The following is a 24,000-nucleotide window of genomic DNA, read 5'->3' as shown; positions in this document are numbered from 1 at the left end:
GAGAGGTTGATAGACTGATAGAACAGATTCATATTCTTGATCGCGATATCGGTATAGAACATATCTACTCTTGTTCTTGTTTTTGTTTTTGTTTTTCAGTTATATTGCAATACTGTTTTTCTTTCTGATTTATGATCTTGTAATTATTTGTAAACTTGAGATCTAGTAGATTGACTAGAGGCGGAACCTCTACCGTGAGTAGGATCTATTGATCTGAACACGTATATCACTGAGTCTTGTGTGTATGAGTTGTGATTTAAAATTTTAATTTTACTATTTATCACGCTTGATCTGTGTTTGGTCAAGAAAATAGGTTGTTCAAAACCTACATTATGTATATACATACACATATACATAATGTGTAAAAAAAATGATGTTTTTAACTTCTTAAAAGGTTGTGAGTTTTAATATTTTAAATACTAGAAAAAAATTATTATTTTTAAATAAAAAATTAAATAAGGGTAATTTTGAAAAAAAAAAACATGAATTGTTAAGAATATTACATTTAAACCAAATATAAGAATGTAAAATTTTCAGAAAAGAATATTCAATTAAAATCTAGCATAAAGATTTTATACTAGATTTTCATAAAATTAGCATAAAAAACATTTAAAATTGCAAAAATGATAAAAGAGAAAACCTAGTATCAAAATCGCACAATGAGTGAGATCAATTAAAATATCTCTATTGAAAACGCAACCATGACCTCCTCAACGAGCACAGCACCCGATATGCTTCTCCCTACCATCAGCAGATTAGAGCCCAAGAATAGGTTGGATAATACTTTTCTTTGGTCACACGGGTGTGCAGTCGGAAACCAAGAACAAATCAATTAAGGGTAGGATTGAACTGGTACGGTTTGGTCTTATTTAGTCTGATCCTTCTTTTTTTTCCCTTTGTTTTTAATATGAAATTTAATATATACACATATATATATATAAATATTGACAGCATACTTCACTCAATCTATATATACGAAATTGCTGTCAATAATTATATATATATATTTGTTATATTGTCCATGTCAGATAACATAATATTTGTCTGATGTAGACAAAATTAGAAAGAAGGCATGGGCCCCACTCCCGTCCCCCTGCATGCCCTGTGTCGGGTTTGATATATATTAGTGTAATGCTATCTTTATTTATTTACTCTTTCATTATTCTTTTTGATTTGGTATATAAAAAATTAAGTATGATACATATTTTCCCATAATTGTTAGCTATGTGTATAGATATAGATGCACATATTTTCCCATAATTCTTTTTAGGTTTAAAATATCTTTATATTTTAAATCAAAAACGTAAAAGCACAAAAATGATCTAGAATAACTTATAATCAAAAGTGATAAATGCACGAGAATAATCTAGAATTAAGAATGATAAATGTATAATAATAATATAATATAAATCAAAAAAGCAAAAACCGTGAGATCAACATAAAATTGAAAACACAAAAGTGTGAGAATAATATAAGGAATATCATCCCAAAAATCGAAACTCAAAAGCATGAGAATGGTCTAACAACGAAGCGCAAAAATGTGAGAACGGTTTCAAAATCAAAACACAAGCGTAAAAATGGTCTAAAAACTGAAAGCACAAAGGCACGAGAACAGTCTAAAAACCAAAATATAGAAGCATGAGAATGGTTTTAATAACAAAAGTTCTATTAAACTAATGGATTATAGAAAATGAAGACCATTGAAGGTAACCATTGCAAGAATCCTTCAACAAGCAAGTCCTCCCAAAAGAATAGGGAGTGAACCTTAACTCGAAAGGAAAGTTGACAGCAAAAACTATTTCTCTCTCCCAAAAACTCGAAGAAAAGATTAGAGAGCAATTGATGTGTATGTAAACTAAGGTCTAGTAAAATAAACCTAATAGAAGACTTAAAAGGGAAATTTAAAGTAAAACCTAAAAAGAGACCCTAAGGGAAAAAGACTTAGGGTAAAATGATCCACCCAATGAATGCATGCCGATCAAATCACAAAGTCCACAAAAAATAAAACTAAAAAATTGAAGATAAAGCAAAAAGGCTAAAAAAAAAAAAAATTAGCCCCAAAAATCCTATAAGACCTTCTCAATCAAGGCGTCCTCGAGAGAGTATCGGAAGACTCCCATGGCAAGTATCCCCAAAAAACCTCAAAAGTCCCCTAGAGAAGTCCTCCATGAGGCATTCCCATAACAAAAAAACGCAAACAAGATAATTCTAAAAATTTTATTAAAAATCTTACAAAAAATAAGATTTATTCATAAAAGTTCAAATTCTAATTAATCTTGAAATACCAATGATGCTTACCACAAATCTTTCAAATGCCTCTATAAATATGTAAGTCCATATTTAGAAAAAATATATATATATATGCCTATCATAATAATTTAAGAATTCTATAAAATTTTTTAGTATTCTTAAAAATCGAACTTAAGTATCAAAAGATTTACAAGAGAAACATCTAAAACCCCCTCTTATCATTTTCTTTCTTGCATAGTTCTAATTGTTTGAAAGATGAATTCCCCAACATCTAAATTCTATTGTTATATCCAAACAACAATAGTTTTAATATAGAAAATTTGGAGAGAAAAATTTGTATAAACAAGCTTCAAATAAGCAAATTCATAATTTTTTCAAATTAATAAGTTTAGTTTCAAATTGTGAGAATTAGCCTCCCAACCTATAATAAAGTATATTAATAATTGTAAATCTATTATTTTTTATAAAAGGAATTTCAATCGATAAGGTCAAACTCTCTTTGCAAGTGTGGAGATGATTATATTTGTTGCCATCTCTTTTTGCAAAGAGATTATAGTCATTAACTATTAAACCATATCATGTATTATACTAAAATCATCTTACACTCGTTGAAATCCACCACCAATATTAACAACCTGCAGACTGTTAGAAATTGAAAGTTGTCTACTCGTTGAAGACCTAAAAATTACCAGAGAGCGTTATTGAAAAGCAGACTGTTTGAAACAGCACACCTCAATGATAGATGTGCATCTGATAATCTAATATATCCATGATAACCCAGTCCATTCTCATCGCCCTTAAGACTGAAAAAGGACCCAAAAAAGAAAAACCAGAAATATTCCACTGTGGTTTGTTTCTGTACAAGGCATATCAGGTGAGAATGCAACAAGGGATATTGGTGGCAAAAAATGTAGGATCACAGCATTACTTACACTGTTTTGTCCTGAAATTATCGGAGTGAAGAAGCTTCAAGACCAGTTTCTCAAGCCTTCTTGAACCCAAAGATGGTTTAACTGCATGTGGGCTTCCATGAACTAGGCAAGGATCCTTGTCCAGAACTCTAGAGTCCCCCACACACCAGCCCCCCGGTGTAAATCGGGCGTCCGATCTCCTTAAAAGTTCCTTGTCGATTTTGTCGAGCACCGGGTCATCCCGGGCGAAGTTACGAGCGAAAGGGGCGCCGCTCTGGACCATGTCATCGAAATGCTCCAACGTCAGATTCATAGGCTGCTGCTTGGGAGGATTATCCCATCTTATGTAGTGCAAATCATGGTTCACTGTGGTGTTCTGATAGTCTTTGTTGTTGCAGATCACGGTATGGAAGTAGCCCTCAGTCGATGACAGGACATTCGCATAGTACAGGAGGAGTGTGCGGGGGAGATTATCCCACCCCCAGATCGAGAACTCGAGAAACGATCTCGTCAGCACCATCCAATCGGACCCTGCAGATGAGAGAAGCTTAGGTTTAAAACTAGACTGGATCGATATGCTTGTAGACTGGGTGGTGACTGGAACTCCATCTTCATCACACCCACTGATGCACTTCCAGGTACAAATCAAATCCCATTTCGGAATTTTAATACAAACAATGGAACAAAATAATGCAAATTGCGTTATGAAGCAAGAAATTAGAAGCTACCCATGAATAACTTAAACGATGAAGGCAAAGATCTTTTCTCTTTGGCCCAAAATACACCCGATTTCTTTGAATGATACAACCCGGGATCTATAATGATAGGTCTCGCTCTCTGGAATCTGCAAATATACACCCAGATGACTCTTCAATTAGCGTGAACAGATGAAAAGACCATAAAATCCAAATGTAATGAACACTCTATGGAGATGAGGTTAAAGACACGAAATGCAGCCTCACTCTTTCCAGCCAATATTACTCGTGTGCTCAAGGAAGTTCAGATCCCTAGGCAAGTATGAGAATATGTGGAGGAGATCTGGAAGAAAAGAAAATACGTATAAAGGCCACAGAACCAATAGAAATAAGTGCTTAGCAAGCTTGACGATTTACAGATATTGAATTAAATTGCTTCACTTATGAGAAAAGGCAAAGTGCTACAAAGATGTCAAAATGCCAAAACCAGCACCAGTTGATGTATAACTATGGAGAGCACAACAGTTAAATTGTAACTTAGAACAAGAAAGCAGAACTAATCTAGGTAATAGGACAAGTTCCCAATATTGAAAACCAACGATTTCCTCCATACAAAATTTCAGAAAAAGGAAATGAAAAATAAAGCTATTGATCCACAAATTGTTGACCTTTTTTTTTAATGAACACATACACATTGTTGACTATTAATCAGCTCTCTCACACCTACAAAAATCGCAAGTTGTTTTTGGTCACAGAATATTTCCATTCATCAAGCAAAAAGACATACCGATTACAGCCATCTTGGAAAGGTGAACTGTTTGTAAGATGCTCAAAAATGACCGCATCCTATGACCGATAATAAGAGTTGCCGGCAATAAATAATGTTATCTCTGTTAAAGGAATTAGGTGCAGATGTGCATCATGTGTTCCAACTTCATGAACCCTTAACAGTTGGATATCTAGAAGTGGGCTACTAGCATGTTAAGATGTCATGAACATCTAAATACAATGTGTATTGTACTATATTTTAAAATACAACGATGTCATTATTTAGAAGAACGACAACAACAATAATCACATGCCTTAATCCAGCTAGGTGGGGGCCAACCACACAAGTCTAGATCAGAAATCATCTCAAATCCATTGTAAGGTCACTATATCCCATGTCATGTCTATGGGTTTCCTGGCTTTTTTTCTTTTTTTTTTGTCTTCCTCTGCCTCTTTCACTACAAATTTCCTTCATTTCATCCACTTGAATGTTAGCAGCAATGTACGTCTATACCCATTATATCCAATGTCCTTCATAACAGTTTTCCACCAAATTTTCTTTAGTCTTTCTCTCCCTCTATTGCTACAAATTTTCCCAACACACTCAAAATTTGGCAGCAACAATAAGATTAGATTGCTCCTTTGCAACAAGAAGCTCAAAGGTTCAAGTTGTGGAAATCACCTCTTAACAAAGCAATTGTAACACTACATACAAATATGACTCTCTCGCAACCCTCACAAAGCAGAGAGCCAGGTGCAACGAGGGCACCAGATACGCTTGTTCTTTTCAAGATTTTTAAACTAAGACAATCCAAGCTTTCAGTACCAGTTCAGATATATAATCCATATCCCTCATCATTTAGTTATATGCAAGACTATGACATATCCCAATTCTCTAGCTACTTCTCTACAAACTATAAGATCCCAGTATCCTCATCATCCTCAAGCAGATACCATAATGGTCAAGCTCTGGGACAACACAAAGCCATGAGCATAACCAAATGAAAAGCCCCTAACATGTGCATTCTATACAATGATAGAACATGTTTAAAGGGATTAACCAGTATGTAACGTAACAAACTGAGAAGCAGACTTCAAATAACATTTCACCGGTTAAACCCGACTCAACAATGCCAAAATCTAGCTTCTCTAGAATTGAATGCAATTCTCAATTTTCATCATGTTACTCAAACCAGACTGAGATTTTGGTTAATAACAAGCAATTCCCCTTATGCAGTCAAAGTTTTTAGATGCACCCCTTCAGTTCAAAGGCACATGGACTTAGCCCGCGCAGTTTTGTCCCAAAAAATGCACTCATAGGGAATGGAGTTGCCTCTTTTTTGTAAGCCAACAACTCACCCTTAACTCGCATCGAAGTGGAATTGTCCCTTATGTCCAGGACAAACCCAGACAGGCCAAGTCCATGTGCTTCTGAGACAACCGATAATACCTTGTGCGGGACGCAGCTCAAAGATGACCACATCATCCCCTCTGTACAAATTAATATGCATTTCAACAAAATCTAGAATCAATACCAAAAATGCAAATCAAAATTTGATTATAGACTAACCATCTTGGGGGAGGAGAGGATAGTCGGAGGCGCTGAGATTTATAAACCAATCCCACTCCGCCTGCTTCAACAGTATCGCCACCGCGTGGAGCATCGACGCCACCACCGTCGGCCCCTTGTACGTCACTAGATTCGCATTCCCAACCACCATCACATTCCCGAACTGCCGCACCGCCGCCCACGACTTCACATGCTTGGCCAGCTCCAGACGCTCGGCGTCGGAGGCCTCGAGATCGAGGTGCAGTAGATAGCTGTTCCTCGGATGGTACGCCGCCTGAAGCAGCCGCCTCAGCCGCGGCGCGTCGCCCCTTGTTCCCGACAGGAAGTAGGCGAATCTGGGGGGCTCCGGCGCCGGAGCCCCGGAAATCGAGTCCGATTTCGAATGGGGAGGATGGGAATTACTGCGGGAAGATGGGTTCATGGCGATGAGAAGGGAAATGAGAGAGATCGTTGAGATGAGGAGGAACGGCGTTAGCCATTTGCGATTGAAACAGGGAAGGAATTGAAGGTGGGTCCTTTTCATTGGGGGGGATTAGGGTTGGGATTCCTAATTCCGGTTGTAGTAGAGGAGAGCTGAATCTAGATGTTCAGATTCAGAGAGGGAGTTGGGATTTGGCTTCGCTTAGTGTTGAAGAAGACAGCGGTTGGTTGGTGTCGGCTTAGATTTGAAACATCTTTTACACTGCTAAGATTTTGGCTTGACGGCTGGCTGATCAACGTGGCATGCCATTCAATGACCTCGCAGCTCACATTCCATCCACTGTACCACATTTTGTTGGTGTCCCCACTTAATTTTTTTTATTATTTTGTCTTATATTTTTAACTTAGTTTAATATTTATATATTTTGATTTTTTATATAATAATTTATTTTTTATTATTTTGATTAATTCCTTTATATTTGTATTTTTTAATCAATTTAATCTCTATAGGGATTCATCTTATTTCACTTTTTTACACATTAAAATATATGAATTAAATTAATTCAAAAATATAAATACATAAGTATAATTAAAATAACAAAAAAATTAAATTATTATATAAAAAATATTAAAATTATGAAATTAAATTGATTCGAAAATATTAGTTCACATGTATAATTAAAAACACAAAAAAAAAAATTAGTGACCACATGAAAATAAGAGCAAAAATGTACTACCCTCGACTAATACAAGGAAAGAAAAATTTGAGCCATTGGAGGAACAACAAATGAAAAAGAAAAAAGAACAAAGAAAAAAAATCGAGACAATCCTTCACCCATTCGAAACCAACTAGGAAAGGTTTCCCCCCTAGAGGGTGGAGTAGAATGCAAAGGCCAACATTTGCATACATCACTAAGGAGTCCTTAGGAGCCTCGTGAGCTCAATGAAATTTTGGGTGAGTATAACAATGCTCATTTTCTGGCAATTCAAACCATCAATGAGCACCTTATACATCTCCCTATTGAGGTAAAGGTAAGTAACTTCTTTAGTAAGAGAAACATCCAAATTCAATTTAGAAACCTCGACATGACCCATGAATCTTAACATTTGACCTATCCTTAAAGCTTGAGGTGTTAGGGTTGGAAGAAGAGCCCAAACTAGAGTTAGAGCTCACCCCGTCACTCGAGCTCATTTTCTCTATATCTATATGTTTAGAAGAAGAAGACGTACCTAATGAAGACCAAGGATTGAAAAATTGAGCTCTAAAGAATATTAGACTGAGGACTCTAAAATCAAAGAATGAGAAGAAAGGGGAAAATTATATTCGCAACCATACATTTTGATTCTTCAATTCTCAACCACCCAAAATTACGTAATCACCTACCATCGCATTTTCTTCTTATCAACCAAATTTTGTAATTCATTTCATGTTATTTCATCTCTACCATCGCAAAACCATTTCCTCCTCACCATAGTAGAGAGGTCACTCATTTCTTATTAGTTCACACCCACCATTACTCAATTATTTGCTTCTCAATATATCAGCCAGTCAGAGTTCAACCATAAATAATTACACTCAAATGTTGATGACATAGGTAGAATTTGATGAGGAAAAAAAATAATTACACAGAAGAACAATACTATAAATCATTTGACAAACAAGTAAATACACGAGTTATAATACTATTTGTCTTCATTGTAGGAGATTTGCAAGTTGGGAAAGTTGGAGTTCCCCGAACTCTAGGGTTTAGAGGTGTGCGATCGACTCCTAGCAAGGGGCATTTTTGTACGAAAATGCCCCTTGCTAGGAGCTCCCCAAAGATGACATGTGACTAGGGATATCTCAAGCCTAAGCCTAGGCTAAAACTAAAAGCCCTTCAAATCCCAAATGCAAAACTAAAATCTAACTTGGAGTCCTATCAAACCCAAGTAAAAGATCTAGTCTAAAAGGATTGGATTTGAATCCAAATTTATACCCAAGCCCACACCACCTCTCACCAAGATTAGCCCATGGGTTCAAACTTAACTTTCCACATTGCATGATCATAATCATCCGCTCATACCTGCATCCAATAATTTGTATGGCATGATTATGGCCCTTCATTAGCTCTATAGTACCCCTGTATAAGGGCATTAACTTCAAAAGTTAAGTACCTTATTAATAGCATAATTATTACACTATTATTGCATCGCTTTGACTTGAGTCTCGTAACTAACTTGATTGTTGAAAGACTTCTATGAGATAAAGCTCCACCTTTTTTTATATGTAAAGCGAGCCTTAAATAAATTCATAATCAAAGATAATAAAAAAATAACTCGAGGTGAAGAAAAACTAACTAAAAATACGATAAATCTAGAGTAAACTCCAAGACGTCATCAGTATATATACATACAAAGTTGAAGTAATTGTAATAATTATCATTTGGCAGTTATAAACTCTATTATAAGATTCAAGCTGGTGGTGGGTTCCTTAAAATACAAGGAAAATGTCACATAGTCAGCTCATGAGGTGATTTGATGCCTACAACACCAATCCAAAACTAAATGTCCATGTCGATAATAAACTTTTTTATAAAAATATTATAATGATGACAAATTTGTAAAACAAAGGGATATTTTGTTGGATTATTTGCATACAACCATAGGCAACCAAATTAAATATTAACATCAGTTCATATAATAATTTTGTAACGTTTTACTATTTATACAACGTTACCTTAAATGTTGTCCCCACGTCGATGTTAATCTGTTTTTTATGATAGTTTTCGGAACTAACCACTACGTGCCACCTCTGAGGATGAATCTCTAAAATAGAACCTCGGACTTGGTGATGTCGGATCTCGACAATAGAACCTGCAAGACAATGGAGTGATTGGGCTAAGGTCCCCCGGAGTGGACTCCAACACTCAAATCAGTAGAGTAAATGCGTGTAGTAATAAATACAAGAGCTAAAGAACTTGGTCATACTTGATGATGTCATTTATTTTTTATAAGCGAACCCGTTATAGGGCACTCGATATAAACTCAAGATGGATGGGCACGACTCTAGAGGACTCCGATCAAGCTGGAACGAGTCTCGCGATCTGGTCCGAATTTTTCAAACTCTGCACCGAATTGTTGACTTGCCAAGTGTCGATCTCTTGGGCAATCCATGTGGCGAGGGAGACTACAAGCGCCTATGGGTATTCTTATAATTTTAAATAGTGCCACATCAGTTTTGTTTTGGTTTTTATTTAAGAAATCTTAATTATAGCATTTTTGGTGATAAAAAACATATCTTTTATATTTTTAATTGACAAAATACACATGTTAGCTCATCTACTTGTACGTTTTCTTCATTTAGACAATCAAACTTCTTGTTGTTTCAATTATACTTTTAAATTATACAATTTCAAGTTAATTGCACATCTATATGTTTTGTTGTTTCAATTACAAAACTATGTATTGTTTCAACAAAAGTTTTAAGGGTGCAATTGACTCAAAATTATATAACTCATATGCATAATTAAAATAATAAAAAATTTAAGTGTTTAAATAAAAAAAAAAACATACAAATATAGAGGGTGAAATTTGTATTTGTCCATTCTTAATTTGATGTTTACAATTATAAATATTTTAATATTTTACATTTTAAAAAGTAATAGCATTTATTTCTAAAGAATTTAGAAAAACATCTTTTTGATATTTTTCAATTTATAGTATGAAATTAAATTTTTTTTTTAATTTTCTAATTAGGGATTCAAGTAGATAGTTAGACCGAAATATAATTATTAAAAATTAACAAATGTCTTTAAATGTAATTTTAAGTGACTCTAAATCATCTAGTATTCAGTATGTGCCTCTAATGACAATACGTTGTCGCCAAAAATATAATTAAGGATATAAAAAAAATAAAATGGGACCTACATATAGAAATAAAAAATTACACGTGTTGAGTTGTGAAAGCATCAAGATTAAACTCACCAATAATTAACTTCCACTTGTAATGAAACAGTTGGAGGGTTTGGCACCAATTTCAATTTCTTATTTTTAGTTTTAGTTTTTTTTTTTTTTTTGCTATTTTCATTGTTATTAAAAAATATAAACTTAAAATATTTTTAATTAGTACCAATTTTGTGAGGAAAAAAAGTTTACACAACCTATAAGAATGAGGAGTTAATTAATCCAATTAAGGTTGAGTCGCTTGATTTTGGGCCCACAAACTGAGTTCCCGGCGGCCCAGGAGGCATGGCGTCAAAATAGTCACATCTTTATGGGCTCCAGGCCCAAAAAGGCATCCCAAACCCTAAACACACTACATAAATAAATATAATAAAATATAGATGGAGACTCATCGTTAAGACTATATTGGATACGACGAAATGAAAGGAAAGGAAAAGAAGAGGGATTCACTCGTTCTTTCGTTTGTTTGGTACAAAGAAATTAAAATGACTCATTCCTAATGGAATGACCACATTCTATCAAAGTGAGATAAAAGTTTTCAATCAAAAGTTGATAGAAAGTTCATTCATTCATTCTATGGAATAGTTGACAATTACTCTTTTACCCTAAAAGTATTCTTTTAATTACAATATATAAACCTCACATATCATTTTTTACTTTTTTACGTGAAGAATCTCTTCCAATCGTCATCTACCTCAATCCGCTATCACCAACAATATATATATTATTTCCACTACAAATCACTATTTTCCTTCATCTTTTGTTGTTGACCACCGTGACCTTTTCCTATTTCAAATCGTATCTTCCCCATTCAAAACCACTGACACCAATGTAACTCACCCCCACCATCTTCCCATAAATTACCGAAACCACCCATTCCATGACCTTCCATCTACCATGCTCAAATTGAGCCAAAATCATCATCTCCCAATTCCTTATCTTTTGCTCTTAATCACCAATTTTATCCATTCTTTCGAATCAAATATGGTTGGATATGCCTACGTTGTTGGCACTACCACGACCCACCATATTCTCTTTCATGAACGTAGGCACTACCATGACCCACCATATTCTCTTTCACGACAACAAATGGTACAAGCTTAATATATATGACAGTCTCTCAATAATTAAAAAATATGATGTTTAGTCTTTAAAGTGTAAAATGTTAAAATTCAATATCTCAACTATTAAAATTATTGTTTTAATTCCTTACCATGACTAATAATAATTAAAGTCAGTATGTACGCTACGTAAAATTTCACATCACATAGAAAAAAATATATATATGTCAGCAAGACATATTAAGTTAGGCTTGATACATAAATATAACATTTGGTCCCTCAATAATAAAAAAAATTACATTTGGTTCCTATATAAAAAAAGACCAAATTTGATTAAAAAATAATTAAATTTCATAAAAAGACCTAAAATTTTCATAAAAAATAACCTAAATTTCATAAAAGACTTAAATTTTTCATTAAAAAAGTCATAACAATAATAAAAAAAGATCAAAATTTCATAAAATTTTCATAAAAAAGACTTAAAAATATTTAAAAAGACCTAAATTTTATAAAAGAACCTAAAAATATAAAAAAAAATACCTAAATTTCATTAAAAAAAACCTAAAAATTTCATAAACACGACTTAAAAATAACAACAAAAAAAAAACCTAAATCTCATTTTATATGTTTTATTTTTAAGTCTCTTTTTATAAAAATTTTAGGTTTTTTCATGAAATTTAGGTCTTTTATGAAATTTTTAGATTTTTTTTTATGAAATTTAGGTGTTTTTCTATTTTTAGATCTTCTTTTTATGAAATTTTTGTCTTTATGAAATTTAGGTATTTTATAATAATTTTAGGTTTTTTTTTATGAAATTTATGTTTTTTTTTTATATCAAATTTGGTCTATTTTATTCATATTAAAGACCAAATGTCAAATTTTTTAATTATTAAAAAACCAAATATCATATTTATGTATTAACTCTAATCTAATATTTCCTGTTGGCATGACTTTTTTTTTTATGTGACATGACATCACACATGATATAGATAACAATTTTATTTACTTTCAATCACAGTAAGAACTTAAACTAATAATTTTTAATAATTGAGATATCGAATCTTAACATTTTGTACTTCAGGTTCTAACAATTTCCATTTTTATTCAAATTAAATATTTTTATTGATTATTTTTACCTTAAAAAGTCAAAAAAAATTCTTTTTATATATATTTGATAATTATTTGAAATCAAATATTATTGTATAAGATTTTTTAATTTTTATAATATAAAAAAATATTTTTGTTAATTGGTACCATTTCATTCCCCCGAAATGAATGTCTGCTATACATAAAGAAAGGAATAGAATTAGAATGATCATTCTATTGCTGTTGCCACCAAACATAATAATAGAATAAAATATTTCTTTTGCCCTCGCCCTAGACTAGACATAGTCTTAACAAATTTAAATACTATCACTAAAATTGCGATTATAAGTTTTAAGAATTTGTTATCATAGCTTCTCGAGACATAACTCAAATGATAAAAAATGTATCATGATATGTCGATATTATCTTAATAAATTACGAATTCAAACTCTAATATTTTCAAAACATATTTCATAATTTATTTTTTTCAACAAAATTAAGAGACTAAACGCTAAGGATAGAGGGAGTCATCCCAACGATTTGTTATTATATCCACCACCACACTCTACTATACTTGGACATAGGTAGAGCAACTTGAATCTCGTTTGTGGGCCTAACAATTGGTCACCTTAATAATACCTACCATGTCTTAAATTATTAATAGATACAAAAACTTCATATATATAATTTGAGTTGCATTTTGATATTATTCATATGAAAAATGTACTCTTAGTGGGGAGTGGAAACAATATTTTACAAATTACATAGCATAGCATTAAATAAGCTGAAAAAAATGTACCTTAAAAAATTTAAACACGCCTATTTTTTCAGCAAAAAGTCAACCCTTCCCTTGATCAAACATTGTGGAAAGATCCATAAAAACCCTATACTTCTCACATCAAGTTGGCAGAATCAGGCAACCCTTGCCGGAGATCCGCCTCTCCGCCCGGCACCGGCCGCCGCCTGGGCGGCTTCGCCAAAATTAAAGCGCGGCAAACGGGGCAATTGTGGTGAGAAGAGAGCCACATGTCAATACACATCACGTGGAACAAGTGCTTACAAACTTCCACCTGGCTTATCGCCTCGCCGTCGAGGAACGCCGACAGACACACCGGGCACTCTCCGCCCGCCGCCCCGTGCTGCTCCTCCTTGTACGTGATGCTGGCGACTACCTGCTCCTTGTTCCTGGTGCTCAGCCCTTGACCTGGTGGGCCTCCGGCTGTGCCGCTGGAGCTCCGGCGAAAACTGTCGAAAGGGTTGGGAGGGCACTTTAGGGCGAAGAAGAAGGCGTAGATGAGGATGAGCATGGCGACGAAGGCGAGAATGGAGAAGATGGGGAGGTAAGGAGATGAGTCGGAGAGCCAGGTGTGGGCGGCGGGAGGGGCGGTGGACATGTTGAAGAAAAGGGGGGGTGGAGGTGGAGGGCGTACGTGCTTATTGATATGATTTGATTATTATCATCACTATATATGAAGAAGACAAGTCCTTGTTTGGATTGACAGAAGAACAATAATTGAAATGGTAAGAGGGAATGGCAAGGGAACACTTGATGACAAATCTTGGAACCTACTTAGTCGTCGAGAAGGACACCGAGATGAGTGGGGCCCACCAAGTGCCAATCCCATCCCATCCCACCCACCTGCCTTTCTATTTCATAATTGATTTCTTTTTCGGAAAATTTTAAGGATGACGAAACTCGGACGACACTAAGGCACAAGACTTGCGGGTCCAGTGGTTATGCCGGAGGAAACATTATATATTACAAGACACATAAAAAAAAACAATGTTTGTCGTCACAAGGCAAGTAATTAAGTCATGATAAATTAAAATTTATATTAGTATGATGTGAATTTATTTTTTTATTTTATATAATGAGGCAAAACTTTCATATACGATTTATCTTTTCTGTCAAAATCGAATATACGAACGATGAAGAACCGTGGAATGGCAATAATTCCAATATACATCTAGAGATATTTAATTTTTTTAATTTTATTTTTAAATGATAAACTCTTTCTTTTCACATTAATTTTTAATTAAAAATTAGATTTACATACTAAAAAGAGAAAATAATCATAATGTCCGTGAATCTTAAACAATTATAAGTAATTCTATTAATATAAATTAATTAAAATAAAAATACCAAACTTAATGCATCTCAATCTAGTTTTTTTGATTAAAAATTGATGTTAAAAAAGGATTCCCGATCAAAAACAAAACTACGAGAGGGTTAAACATCTCGAGTTTTGGATTTTGAAAGAGTTGAGTGAATTTTTAGCCTAATTTGGTGCATCGGTGGGAAAAATAATTGTTTTTTTTTTAATTTAAAAATATTGAAACTAGACAAGACTCTTTATTTTTAGCCTAAGTTAGTGTTCGATAAAGTAGAACACTTAATAGTCTATTACTCAAAAGACAAAATTCCTTGCTAGCTTATAACCAATTAGACACTAAACCACAAGTGAGAGAGTCTATCTTGAGATATATAGTTCATGAGCAGACCTTACTTGAGATCACTTCCCACGCACCAACACTTTTTAATCACATAGGCTGGCTACTACTCTTTTAGTGTACTTGATCATATATTATGTATATCATCTTGGGATCTTATATTTACAATATTATTAGCTTTTAAAACTTAGAGTGTGTTTGATTGCATAAATTTATTATAAAAAATATATAATTATTATACATATTTTCTATGAAAACAATCAAACACTCTTAATTTTTCTATAAAAAAATATGTATGGTACAAACATTTAAAAGTTCTTTCAATGAAATTCATTTTTCAAAAAAGGGTGATTTTTATTTTCTAAACACTCATTACCTAGAATTAAATTCAATTCTAGGTAATAAATTCCAGGAAATTGAATTGGAGGGAAAATGAATTTCTGGAAATTGAAAGTTTAACCTGTTTGATTGGTATAATTTTTTACCTAAAAAATGATGTTATTTTTCATCTTTTGGTGTTTGATTAGTAATATTTTTTATAGAATTTGGTTATTTTCCTAGCATTTCGTGTTTAATAGGCATTATTTTTCATGAAAAATGACACATTTTCCATAAAATTCAATAGTAAAAATGTATTAAAAATATTAAATCTTGTATAGAAAAATTAAATAATAACGTATTTTAAATTAATTAAATTATTTTATCAAATAAATAAAACTATAAAATTAATTTTTTTTGTTTTCCAAAGAAATAATTTATACTTAAGTTTTTATTTTTCCTTTTTATACATTTATATTTATTAATTATTTAAAATACAAAATATAAATAGTTTACAAACCCTCCGCCACCCACCTGCCCTTCTCCCTCATCCCCCACTCCCCGCCCACCCCTTGCCATTTTCCCTCTTTTGCTTTGCTCGCTGTCGTCGTCCACCCCCTGCCATTTTCCTTCTCTGGCCTCATTGTCTCCGTCAGACCTCGAATCGTCGCTCGCCCTCCTCCTTTGCCTCTCGCTCAGTCGCTCTTGCCTCTGCCTGGCTTCATCACTCGCCAGCGCCGACTCAGGTTAGGCCTCACTCTCGTCACCTCATCGACTGCCAACTCTCCCATCGTTTTCTCGCTTGTTGGCTCTCTAGATCTCTCGACTCTCTCACTCAGTAAGTTGCTACTTTCAATTGCCAAGAAAATTTCATCTCCTCCCTCCCAAAGAATTTGGTTTCCATGATTTGAAGGAAAATCCCCTCATATGACCATTAATGGGAAGATGAGCTCCTCGGATAAAAAATGACGATCAATGCACGAGTTAAAAATTGGGTGAAAAAATTGTCTTTTCCTTGAAAAAAGTTAACTATCAAACACGGCCTTATAATCTTGGACCTAATGACTTGAGATGACTCGTGCATTAGTGTAGTAAAAATTAAATTTGGGTGACCATATGTTTATTTTTAAAAAAAAAATTATGGATAAAATCCACCTAGACACTTGTAATTTGGACTATTTTTGCAATATTTGAGTTACTTTTGGTATTTGCCTTCTTTACCAATTAAACTCATTTAGCAAGATAAACATATTTTTAACATAACAAAACATTTTTTTGGGCTTGGGCTTGCAACCAAATTTATCCCATCTTTTGAGCTAGGCTTGGGCTTGTGGTTGCCCACTCTTGCGATGCTCATCGGTTCGATTTCGATAGCCAACTTTCTTTATTTATTCAATTTTTTTACATGATTGAGAATGTCCTTTTGAAATCAAAGAATATTGAAAAAGCAAAATTCAGTAATTTTTTGTTCAATTTATCGTGATATAAAATTCTCATCAATATAACTCAAAGGAATAGCTCTCTAGAAATCTCGTATTTCCATATAAAAAACACGACAACCATAAATACTCTATTTAACTTCGATTATGACGGACTGAATATCTTTTATACTAAATTAGAGAAAAATATGATGATTTTTTTCAAGAAATTCCCAACAAAAGATATACACTATTCTTTATTTAAATTAAACAATAAAAAGTTATCCATGCAATGTTTGCATTTCACAAGATGGGTATTTTTTTTCTCCATAAGATCTTATATTTCGTAAGAGTTAGAGAGAGATATACTCAGTCTTTTCTATGTTATTTATGGTGGCATGTAAACTTTGATTTACACTCTTGGAAAAACTTACCTTAAAATGAGGATGAAGTTGGATTTTGTTGATGTGCATGGTCTATAACTCAGTTATAACTTTAAAATTACATATGACAGCTAGCGATACAATTTGATTATTGAATGAGCTTCTAAAACAATTGGAAAGTTGTTTCAAGCCTTTTTAAAAAAGATTTTTGGATGCCCAATTAAGTTACCAATCATTCACAAAAGCTTAAAAGAACAATGAAAAAGCCATGATAAAAATTGGAAGGAAAAGAATGAGTAGAGAGAATGTGTGCCAATTTTAGTCTTTTTACATTTTTCTTTTTGTAAAAAATTTGAGAATTGATATTTTTTTCTTATCGCTCTTCACCTTCAACCGTGAAAATATTCTGCACGATTCTTTTAAATTGACTTTTCTCGATAAGAGTATTTAATTTTTCTTCGTATTATCGGAATCATTAAATGATACGACCTTCATCTTTCCCAACTACCTAGAGTAATGTCATAATGGGATGCATGTAACCGCACCAAAACCGTTTTAAATAGTAACTTGTGACGTTTTGATTAATAATAAATAATTAAAGATGATTTTGTGTCATGTATTACGAGAATTATTTTTATATGGAGTTAATGTAATATCCTATATTATTATATATATATTTCAATCAGAATTATATAATAGTCGGTCAAAATAACACCTATTCTGATTTTTAAAATTATATAATAATATCCCAATTGCATGATGATATCAGATTATTACCATAATACAACTTACAAGATAATTAAGAGCCACCATAATCCGTTGGCGGGACAACGGCAGAATCCCGCAGCGCCATCGCCACATGGTACGGCGGAGGAGGCGTCGTCCCGGCCCTGCAAAGCGGGCAACTGGGGTTCGACCGGAGCCACAAATTGATACAGCGGGCGTGAAACGAGTGGCCACACTCCGGCAAGACTTGAACCTCTTCCCCTTCTGTGAACTCGCTCAAGCAGACAGCACAGTCGCCTCCTATCCCCATTTCAATCGAGTATCGGTACAGTTTGATCACCTGATCCGGTGAGCTTCTGCTCGAGGCGGCGCCGCCTCTGCCGGCGGCGGAGTCCTGGCTGGTGTTACGGTGGGGCCTGTTTGTCTGCGGCCTCCGGCCACAGCAGCCGACGGCTAAGCAGTGGAATGTTGCGACGAGAATTGCGCCGCAGAGGATTCCGATCAGGCCGACGAAGAGAGGGCTTAGGTCGAAGTGGTGGCGGGGATGTTCTTCCATGGCATGTGACGAGGTGAAGGAGAGACTTGGTTCCATATGCGCACGCATATATATGTCGATGTGTTTATTTATAGGTTTAAATCGGATTTTTTATTATAAAAAAGATAAAGGTCTGTTTGGCACGTGGTCAACGTGGGTGGCACGGTACAGCAGCAAGTGTGAAAATGAACGTGTTGATTAATATTTTGGAGGCGCATGTTGGATAAGGTTTTACCAGATGATGAAGTAATCCAAACGATGCGTCAATTTTGCTTAAATTTGTATGAAGCTAGGTTTTTTGTCTTGCTTAGAATTAGGCGAGAATTTATGTTGACTCACAGAGGATAATCATGATGATTAAGTTGATTTAGATTTTATATAAACCTTGTAATTATGATTGGGTTTGAAATATTAGTTATGGAACATGTTCAATCACAAAATAAAATTGAATTAACTTAACCTAATTAAATTTTACGTTAGAGTACGAAATTACCAATTTACCCTCAAGGGAGCATAGCCTCTAATATATCCTTATTGGGATGGGACACGTGTCCAATACATGGTCTATATCATAGAAGATTAACAAATCCAAGTCTTATGGGATTTGGGATCGACCCAAGAGATTTGCCACTATTTTGTACAACAAGGTGAGCCTCGAAAATCATAGCAAAAAATCTCTACAATTAACTATAGGTATCCTGCAAGCCTCCACGCAACCTATATTAAGGCCTCAAGCCCTCACAGGCAAAGGGTATTCAACTTGTCTCACTACAAAAAAAAAAAAAAAAAAATTATGACAAAAAAATTCGTCATTAAAAATAAAAATTTTGTCACTAAATTTTTTAGTGACGGGTAAAAAATTCATCATTAAAATGGGTGTTATTAAATTTTAGTGACGAATGTTTGAATACCATCACAGATCAGTGACGAAAAGATATCCCATCATAGATCTGTGACGGCTCTGCAACCCCGTCATTGATCTGTGACGGGAATTTCCCGTCATAGATCTTTTTAAAAAATTAAAAAAATAATAAAATTTTAAAATAAAAAAATAAAAATTTAATAAATAACAAGAAACATTTTTAAAAATTTAAATTATATATATAATAAATAAAAATTTTAAATTAATTATAGAAATAATTAAAATTTTACATTAAAAAGAAAATATTAAAAATTTGAAATTGAAAACTTTTACTATTTTAAATAAAAAAAATATTTATTAATATAATTACGTAACAAAATAAGATACATTTATACTATGACTACTAAATAAGAATCAATAAATTTTACATTTTAATTTCTAAATGTAACAAATAATATAAATAATTAAACTAAAACTAAACTACACAAAATAACTAAAATTAAACTAACACAAAATAACTAACTTTAAACTAAACTAACAACACTAAATAACACAAAATAACTAAAATTAAACTAACAAAAAAAACTAACTTTAAACAATTAAACTAAACTAAACTAACAATACAAAATAATTAAAATTAAACTAACATAAAATAACTATTAACTGAATAATAAAACTAACATTAAATTAAATTACCTCCAAAAGATTGAAAAAATGATAGTAATGGCACAAAGGCGGCATCGGCGAGAGGCAGCAACGGACGAAGAAAACAGCGCAGAGGGAGATGGGGAGAAGAGAGAAATCGCAGAAGGAAATAGGGAAGAAGAAAACAGTGCGGAGGGAGATGTAGGAGAAGAGAAATCGCAGAGGGAGAAGAGAGAAATTGCAGAAGAAGATGGGAAAGAAGAAAACAACACGGGGAGAAGAGAGTGAGGGCAGGATTTTGAAGTCATTGTTTAAATCTGTGACAAAGGCTGACATCTCCATCACTAAACTCGTTGTTTAGTGACGGGGCTAACAGCCCATCACTAAATCTGTGACGGGGCTGTCAACCCCCTGTCACTAAATTTGTGACGGGGCTGACAGCCCGTCACTAAATCTGTGACAAGGTTAACAGCTCGTCACTAAATCTGTGACAGGGGCTGACTGCCCCGTCACTAAACATCGAATTTAGTGACGGGACAGTTAATCCCGTCACTAAATTTGTGACGGGGGTTGACTACCCCGTCACTAAATCTTAAATTTTATATAAAACTAACCTTAAATTTTTTAGTGACGGGTGTCTATCACTAAATCCGTCACTAATTTGTGACGGATATGTTCCCATCACTAAATTTAAATTTTCTTGTAGTGTCTAGTACTTTATATATTCACATTTCTAATTGACTAACTTGAATGTTAAAGGTTAAATTATGGAGGGATCTAGCCTTTTTTTTTTTATGTATATCTAACTTGATGCTAACCCATGGTGATCAATCCCAAGCATCATCATTTGACACCGTCATCAGGCATATTGCTTATTTCTTAGCCTCGCAAGCATAGTTGAGTCTCAAAATAGCTCAAGTCACTCATAGTCATGGCACCAAGGCATGAACCTACTTGCAGCCAGTAAGGTGGAAACAATCCCAAACAACCAGAGTCATAATAACATGAAAGGCCCATCTCCACCTTTCGATCGCGTTACCTATTTTGAAGAACAGGTGCAACACTATAAAGAACTGCTAATCAAGTTCGTCCATTAATAAGGCGAGCACGACTAACAAAAGCACAACTAGCAAGATGATTATCCATCCCAACACGATAAACATCATCCCTTTTAGCAAAAAGATCACTCTCATTGTAAGGATTGAAAGCAACACCACTCAAGTGAAGAAACTCCAACTCATCCCCCAATAAAACTCCTTAGGAAAAGCAATTTTGTTTTATGGAAATGGAGATTACAGAGCTAGAAAGAAGTAAAGAAGAGCCCCAATCTTTAGGCCCCAGCTGACCTTTAAGTTGAGCTCTCATGGTTAAGGTTCCTCTCGAGTAGTTTCGCATCTCGACCATCGAGCCTTAAAATGGAACTTTAAGTCCCACAAACTATGTTAATCTCTTTACATCCCACATACTCATATAGATCATTGGACGAGACGCGGTGTAGGGCCTTCTTGGCTACCTTGGAAAGGCATGCTTGAGCGTGGCACTCGAGCCTCGCCCACTATTCAATTATAAATTTTGATAAACTAAAATGTAAGTTCCTCACCCATTTTTGCTATTAAGGTGCCACCAAAAGTCCATGATGACCCTAGTTAGCATCAAGCAGAGCGTTGAGGAATCATTAACATTCCAAAATGGTTTAAAACTATTACCCAGTTTTGGCTAAGACTCCATCACAAATGCTTATTGAAATCTTGAATCGAGCACACAAGTATATCAAAGAAAAAGAAGTAATGAGGGTAAAGGGAGCTGAGTAGCTCGATCAAAAATAGAAGAAGGGGAAGTCAACCCTTGAGTCATGCTCGAATGATTGTAGAGTAAGGGGCTAAGATTAACTCAACCCCACTAATACCCAATAGAGTTTGACTTGCTTTGCCCCTCAACAATTTGAGAGTCAAAATACTAATGAGTATTAAGGATGAAGTACCTTTGTTGGCCTAGTAAGATAAAGGTCCCAAGCCATAAGAGAAATTGGGATAAATATTGTTGCTTCCATAGGGATTATAGACATGACACAGAGGATTGCCAACAGCTAAAAGAATATATCTAAGATCAAATCAACCAAGGCTTCCTCAACAATTATGTTGCTCAAGAGGGCAATCTTCTAGATGATCGAGTTAGACTAAGACAAAATTGTTCTCGAGCACACAATCAATCAACGAACCAAGACTAAATCCCAAGTTCCCCTAAAAGAAGAGACACAAGCTCAATTGACGAGCCTCTCCAACTCTTGTGTCTTTCACACCTTAGCTACAAGGCTAGTGACTGGAGAAAGATGGAGGCATGCAATTACCTTAGACTCTTACCACACCTACCAAATAGGTCCAAAGAGGTTGCACTAAGGAGAAAGATCATTAATAAACACCTGCCAATCCACCTTAGTTACAATGACCCTCTGGTCATTTCCACTTGGGTTGGGAAATGGGAGTTGCAGAGAATTCTAGGAGCTCATGCGAAATCTTATACTAAAAAATTCTTCCAAGGCATGAGATATAAGATAGAGCAACTCAAGTTGCCTAAGGTATTACTAATAGGGTTTATCGGGGAGGTGGTCTTGGCAGACAGATTCATCTAGTTGTTGATGATCATAGATAGCAACTCATAGAGGTCCAAGTGTTACTCAACTTCTTAGTGGTTGATTCCCTATATGTTTATAATATGATATTAGGAATATCAAGTATGAGTTCCCTCCGAGTTGTCACCAACACATACCATATAATGATAAAATTTTCAATCGGGGGAAGGAGGGACTAGAAGATTGCTCAATAACATTAAGTAGCCTCCCTCCATGCCTCTTCCATACCCGAGCCTAGTTAAATAGCCAAGACCTAGTTGGGGTAGATATCAAAAGAAGAATCCAAGCAAGGAACAAACCCCAAGAAGACCCATTTCAAGTGCCATCACCACCAGAAGTGGCCACTAACTTCCTCTTGGAAGGCTCTAGAGAGCCTAAGATTGTCAAGTTTGTTGACAAGCTATTGAACATACCCCTAAATGAGGAGCAATCATACAAGGTGGTAAGAACTAGGGATAGGCTAAAGGATTCCATCAAAGCCAAAGTGGTCTTACTATTCCATGGGTATGCTAACCTATTTGTTTGGTTAGTTGAGGACATGGCAGGCATAAACCTTGGTATTATTGTGCATAAGCCTAGGCTAAATTCAGGTAGCGAGCCAATGAAATAGAAAAAAAAAGGTTTCGATTAACAATAGAGGAAAAAAAAGGCAAGGTCAGGGTAAAAATAGAAAAATTTAAAACTTTTTTCATTTATTAAATAGCAAAAATATTACATGTTTGTTATTAAAAGGGTAAAAGAACGGCAAAACCCTGGTTAAAAATGGCCTCGTCATCTGCAGGTCGAGATTGAGCGTCATTTGTCTCTAACTCCTTGGTTATCCCTACCTTATCCGACTCTTACTTAATCTCAGCATTGGCATCTTCTATGTAGCGAACAATCAAGAGGTCGAGCTTGGGATGCACCCGAGATACCTTAGTATGATGGTGGCAAAACTTTTTCTTTAATACCTCTTACATTTTTTCTTTGAGGTAGTCTTCCATCATTGGGACACAAAAAAAGGGGGTTAACTAGTTAGGTTTTGAGGTCTTCAATCCTCTACTAAGCCAACTTGTTGACCCATTTAGCTTGGTGACTTAGACTCAAGAGACCAAGGTTTACCTCCAACAAGGTGGTATGTTTTTTTAGGTGCTCTAACTTAGCCTTTGAGTGGGAGGCGTGATTTATCTTAGCCTGGAGCATAGCCAACTTGTCCTTCTTGCCTTGAAGACTTCACTTTGTCGACTCAGTTGGGTGTCCAAATCAAGCAATAGTTGCAAGTTGCTGATCATCCAATAAGAGCTCCAAGAAAATAATAATCCCATGCAGTAGGTTGTGATGCACGAAAACG

General features: G+C 34.6%; 3 protein-coding genes across 4 annotated transcripts; all 3 read right to left on the bottom strand.

Annotated features, from left to right (window-relative positions):
- Positions 1 to 2,964: 2,964 nt before the first annotated feature.
- LOC127787904 (beta-glucuronosyltransferase GlcAT14C) lies at positions 2,965 to 6,899 on the bottom strand. Of its 2 annotated transcripts, XM_052315970.1 has the most exons (5): positions 6,195 to 6,899; positions 5,984 to 6,115; positions 4,124 to 4,199; positions 3,890 to 4,005; positions 2,965 to 3,692 (listed from the first exon to the last, which is right to left on the bottom strand). In XM_052315970.1, the coding sequence occupies exons 1-5, from the start codon at positions 6,715 to 6,717 to the stop codon at positions 3,175 to 3,177; spliced, it is 1,365 nt and encodes a 454-aa protein (XP_052171930.1). In that variant the 5' UTR covers positions 6,718 to 6,899; the 3' UTR covers positions 2,965 to 3,174. The 2 variants fall into 2 exon arrangements, with proteins under 2 accessions (XP_052171930.1, XP_052171931.1); XM_052315971.1 differs by lacking the exon at positions 5,984 to 6,115 and having other exon boundaries at positions 6,195 to 6,895.
- Positions 6,900 to 13,503: 6,604 nt separating this feature from the next.
- On the bottom strand, positions 13,504 to 14,204 carry LOC127787905 (RING-H2 finger protein ATL33). The gene has a single exon (XM_052315973.1). The coding sequence runs from the start codon at positions 14,095 to 14,097 to the stop codon at positions 13,597 to 13,599; it is 501 nt and encodes a 166-aa protein (XP_052171933.1). The 5' UTR covers positions 14,098 to 14,204; the 3' UTR covers positions 13,504 to 13,596.
- Positions 14,205 to 18,072: 3,868 nt separating this feature from the next.
- LOC127788021 (RING-H2 finger protein ATL51-like) lies at positions 18,073 to 18,555 on the bottom strand. The gene has a single exon (XM_052316139.1). The coding sequence runs from the start codon at positions 18,553 to 18,555 to the stop codon at positions 18,073 to 18,075; it is 483 nt and encodes a 160-aa protein (XP_052172099.1).
- Between the last annotated feature and the right edge of the window lie 5,445 nt (positions 18,556 to 24,000).

Source organism: Diospyros lotus, chromosome 13 (genome assembly GCF_014633365.1).
Source record: "Diospyros lotus cultivar Yz01 chromosome 13, ASM1463336v1, whole genome shotgun sequence".
NCBI classification, from domain to species: Eukaryota; Viridiplantae; Streptophyta; class Magnoliopsida; order Ericales; family Ebenaceae; genus Diospyros; species Diospyros lotus.
The sequence above is the reverse complement of the archived record's forward strand: the minus strand, read 5'-3'. Positions and strand labels throughout refer to the sequence as shown.

Excerpts from the sequence above, each read along its gene's own strand:
- LOC127787904 (XM_052315970.1), bottom strand. The coding sequence starts at position 6,717 with ATGAAAAGGACCCACCTTCAATTCCTTCCCTGTTTCAATCGCAAATGG. Across the intron at positions 6,116-6,194 it reads TCCTCTCCTCCCCCAAGATG|AGGGGATGATGTGGTCATCT; the intron begins GTTAGTCTATAA and ends TAATTTGTACAG. Across the intron at positions 4,006-4,123 it reads AGTAATATTGGCTGGAAAGA|ATTCCAGAGAGCGAGACCTA; the intron begins GTGAGGCTGCAT and ends GTATATTTGCAG.
- LOC127788021 (XM_052316139.1), bottom strand. The coding sequence starts at position 18,555 with ATGGAAGAACATCCCCGCCACCACTTCGACCTAAGCCCTCTCTTCGTC.
- LOC127787905 (XM_052315973.1), bottom strand. The coding sequence starts at position 14,097 with ATGTCCACCGCCCCTCCCGCCGCCCACACCTGGCTCTCCGACTCATCT.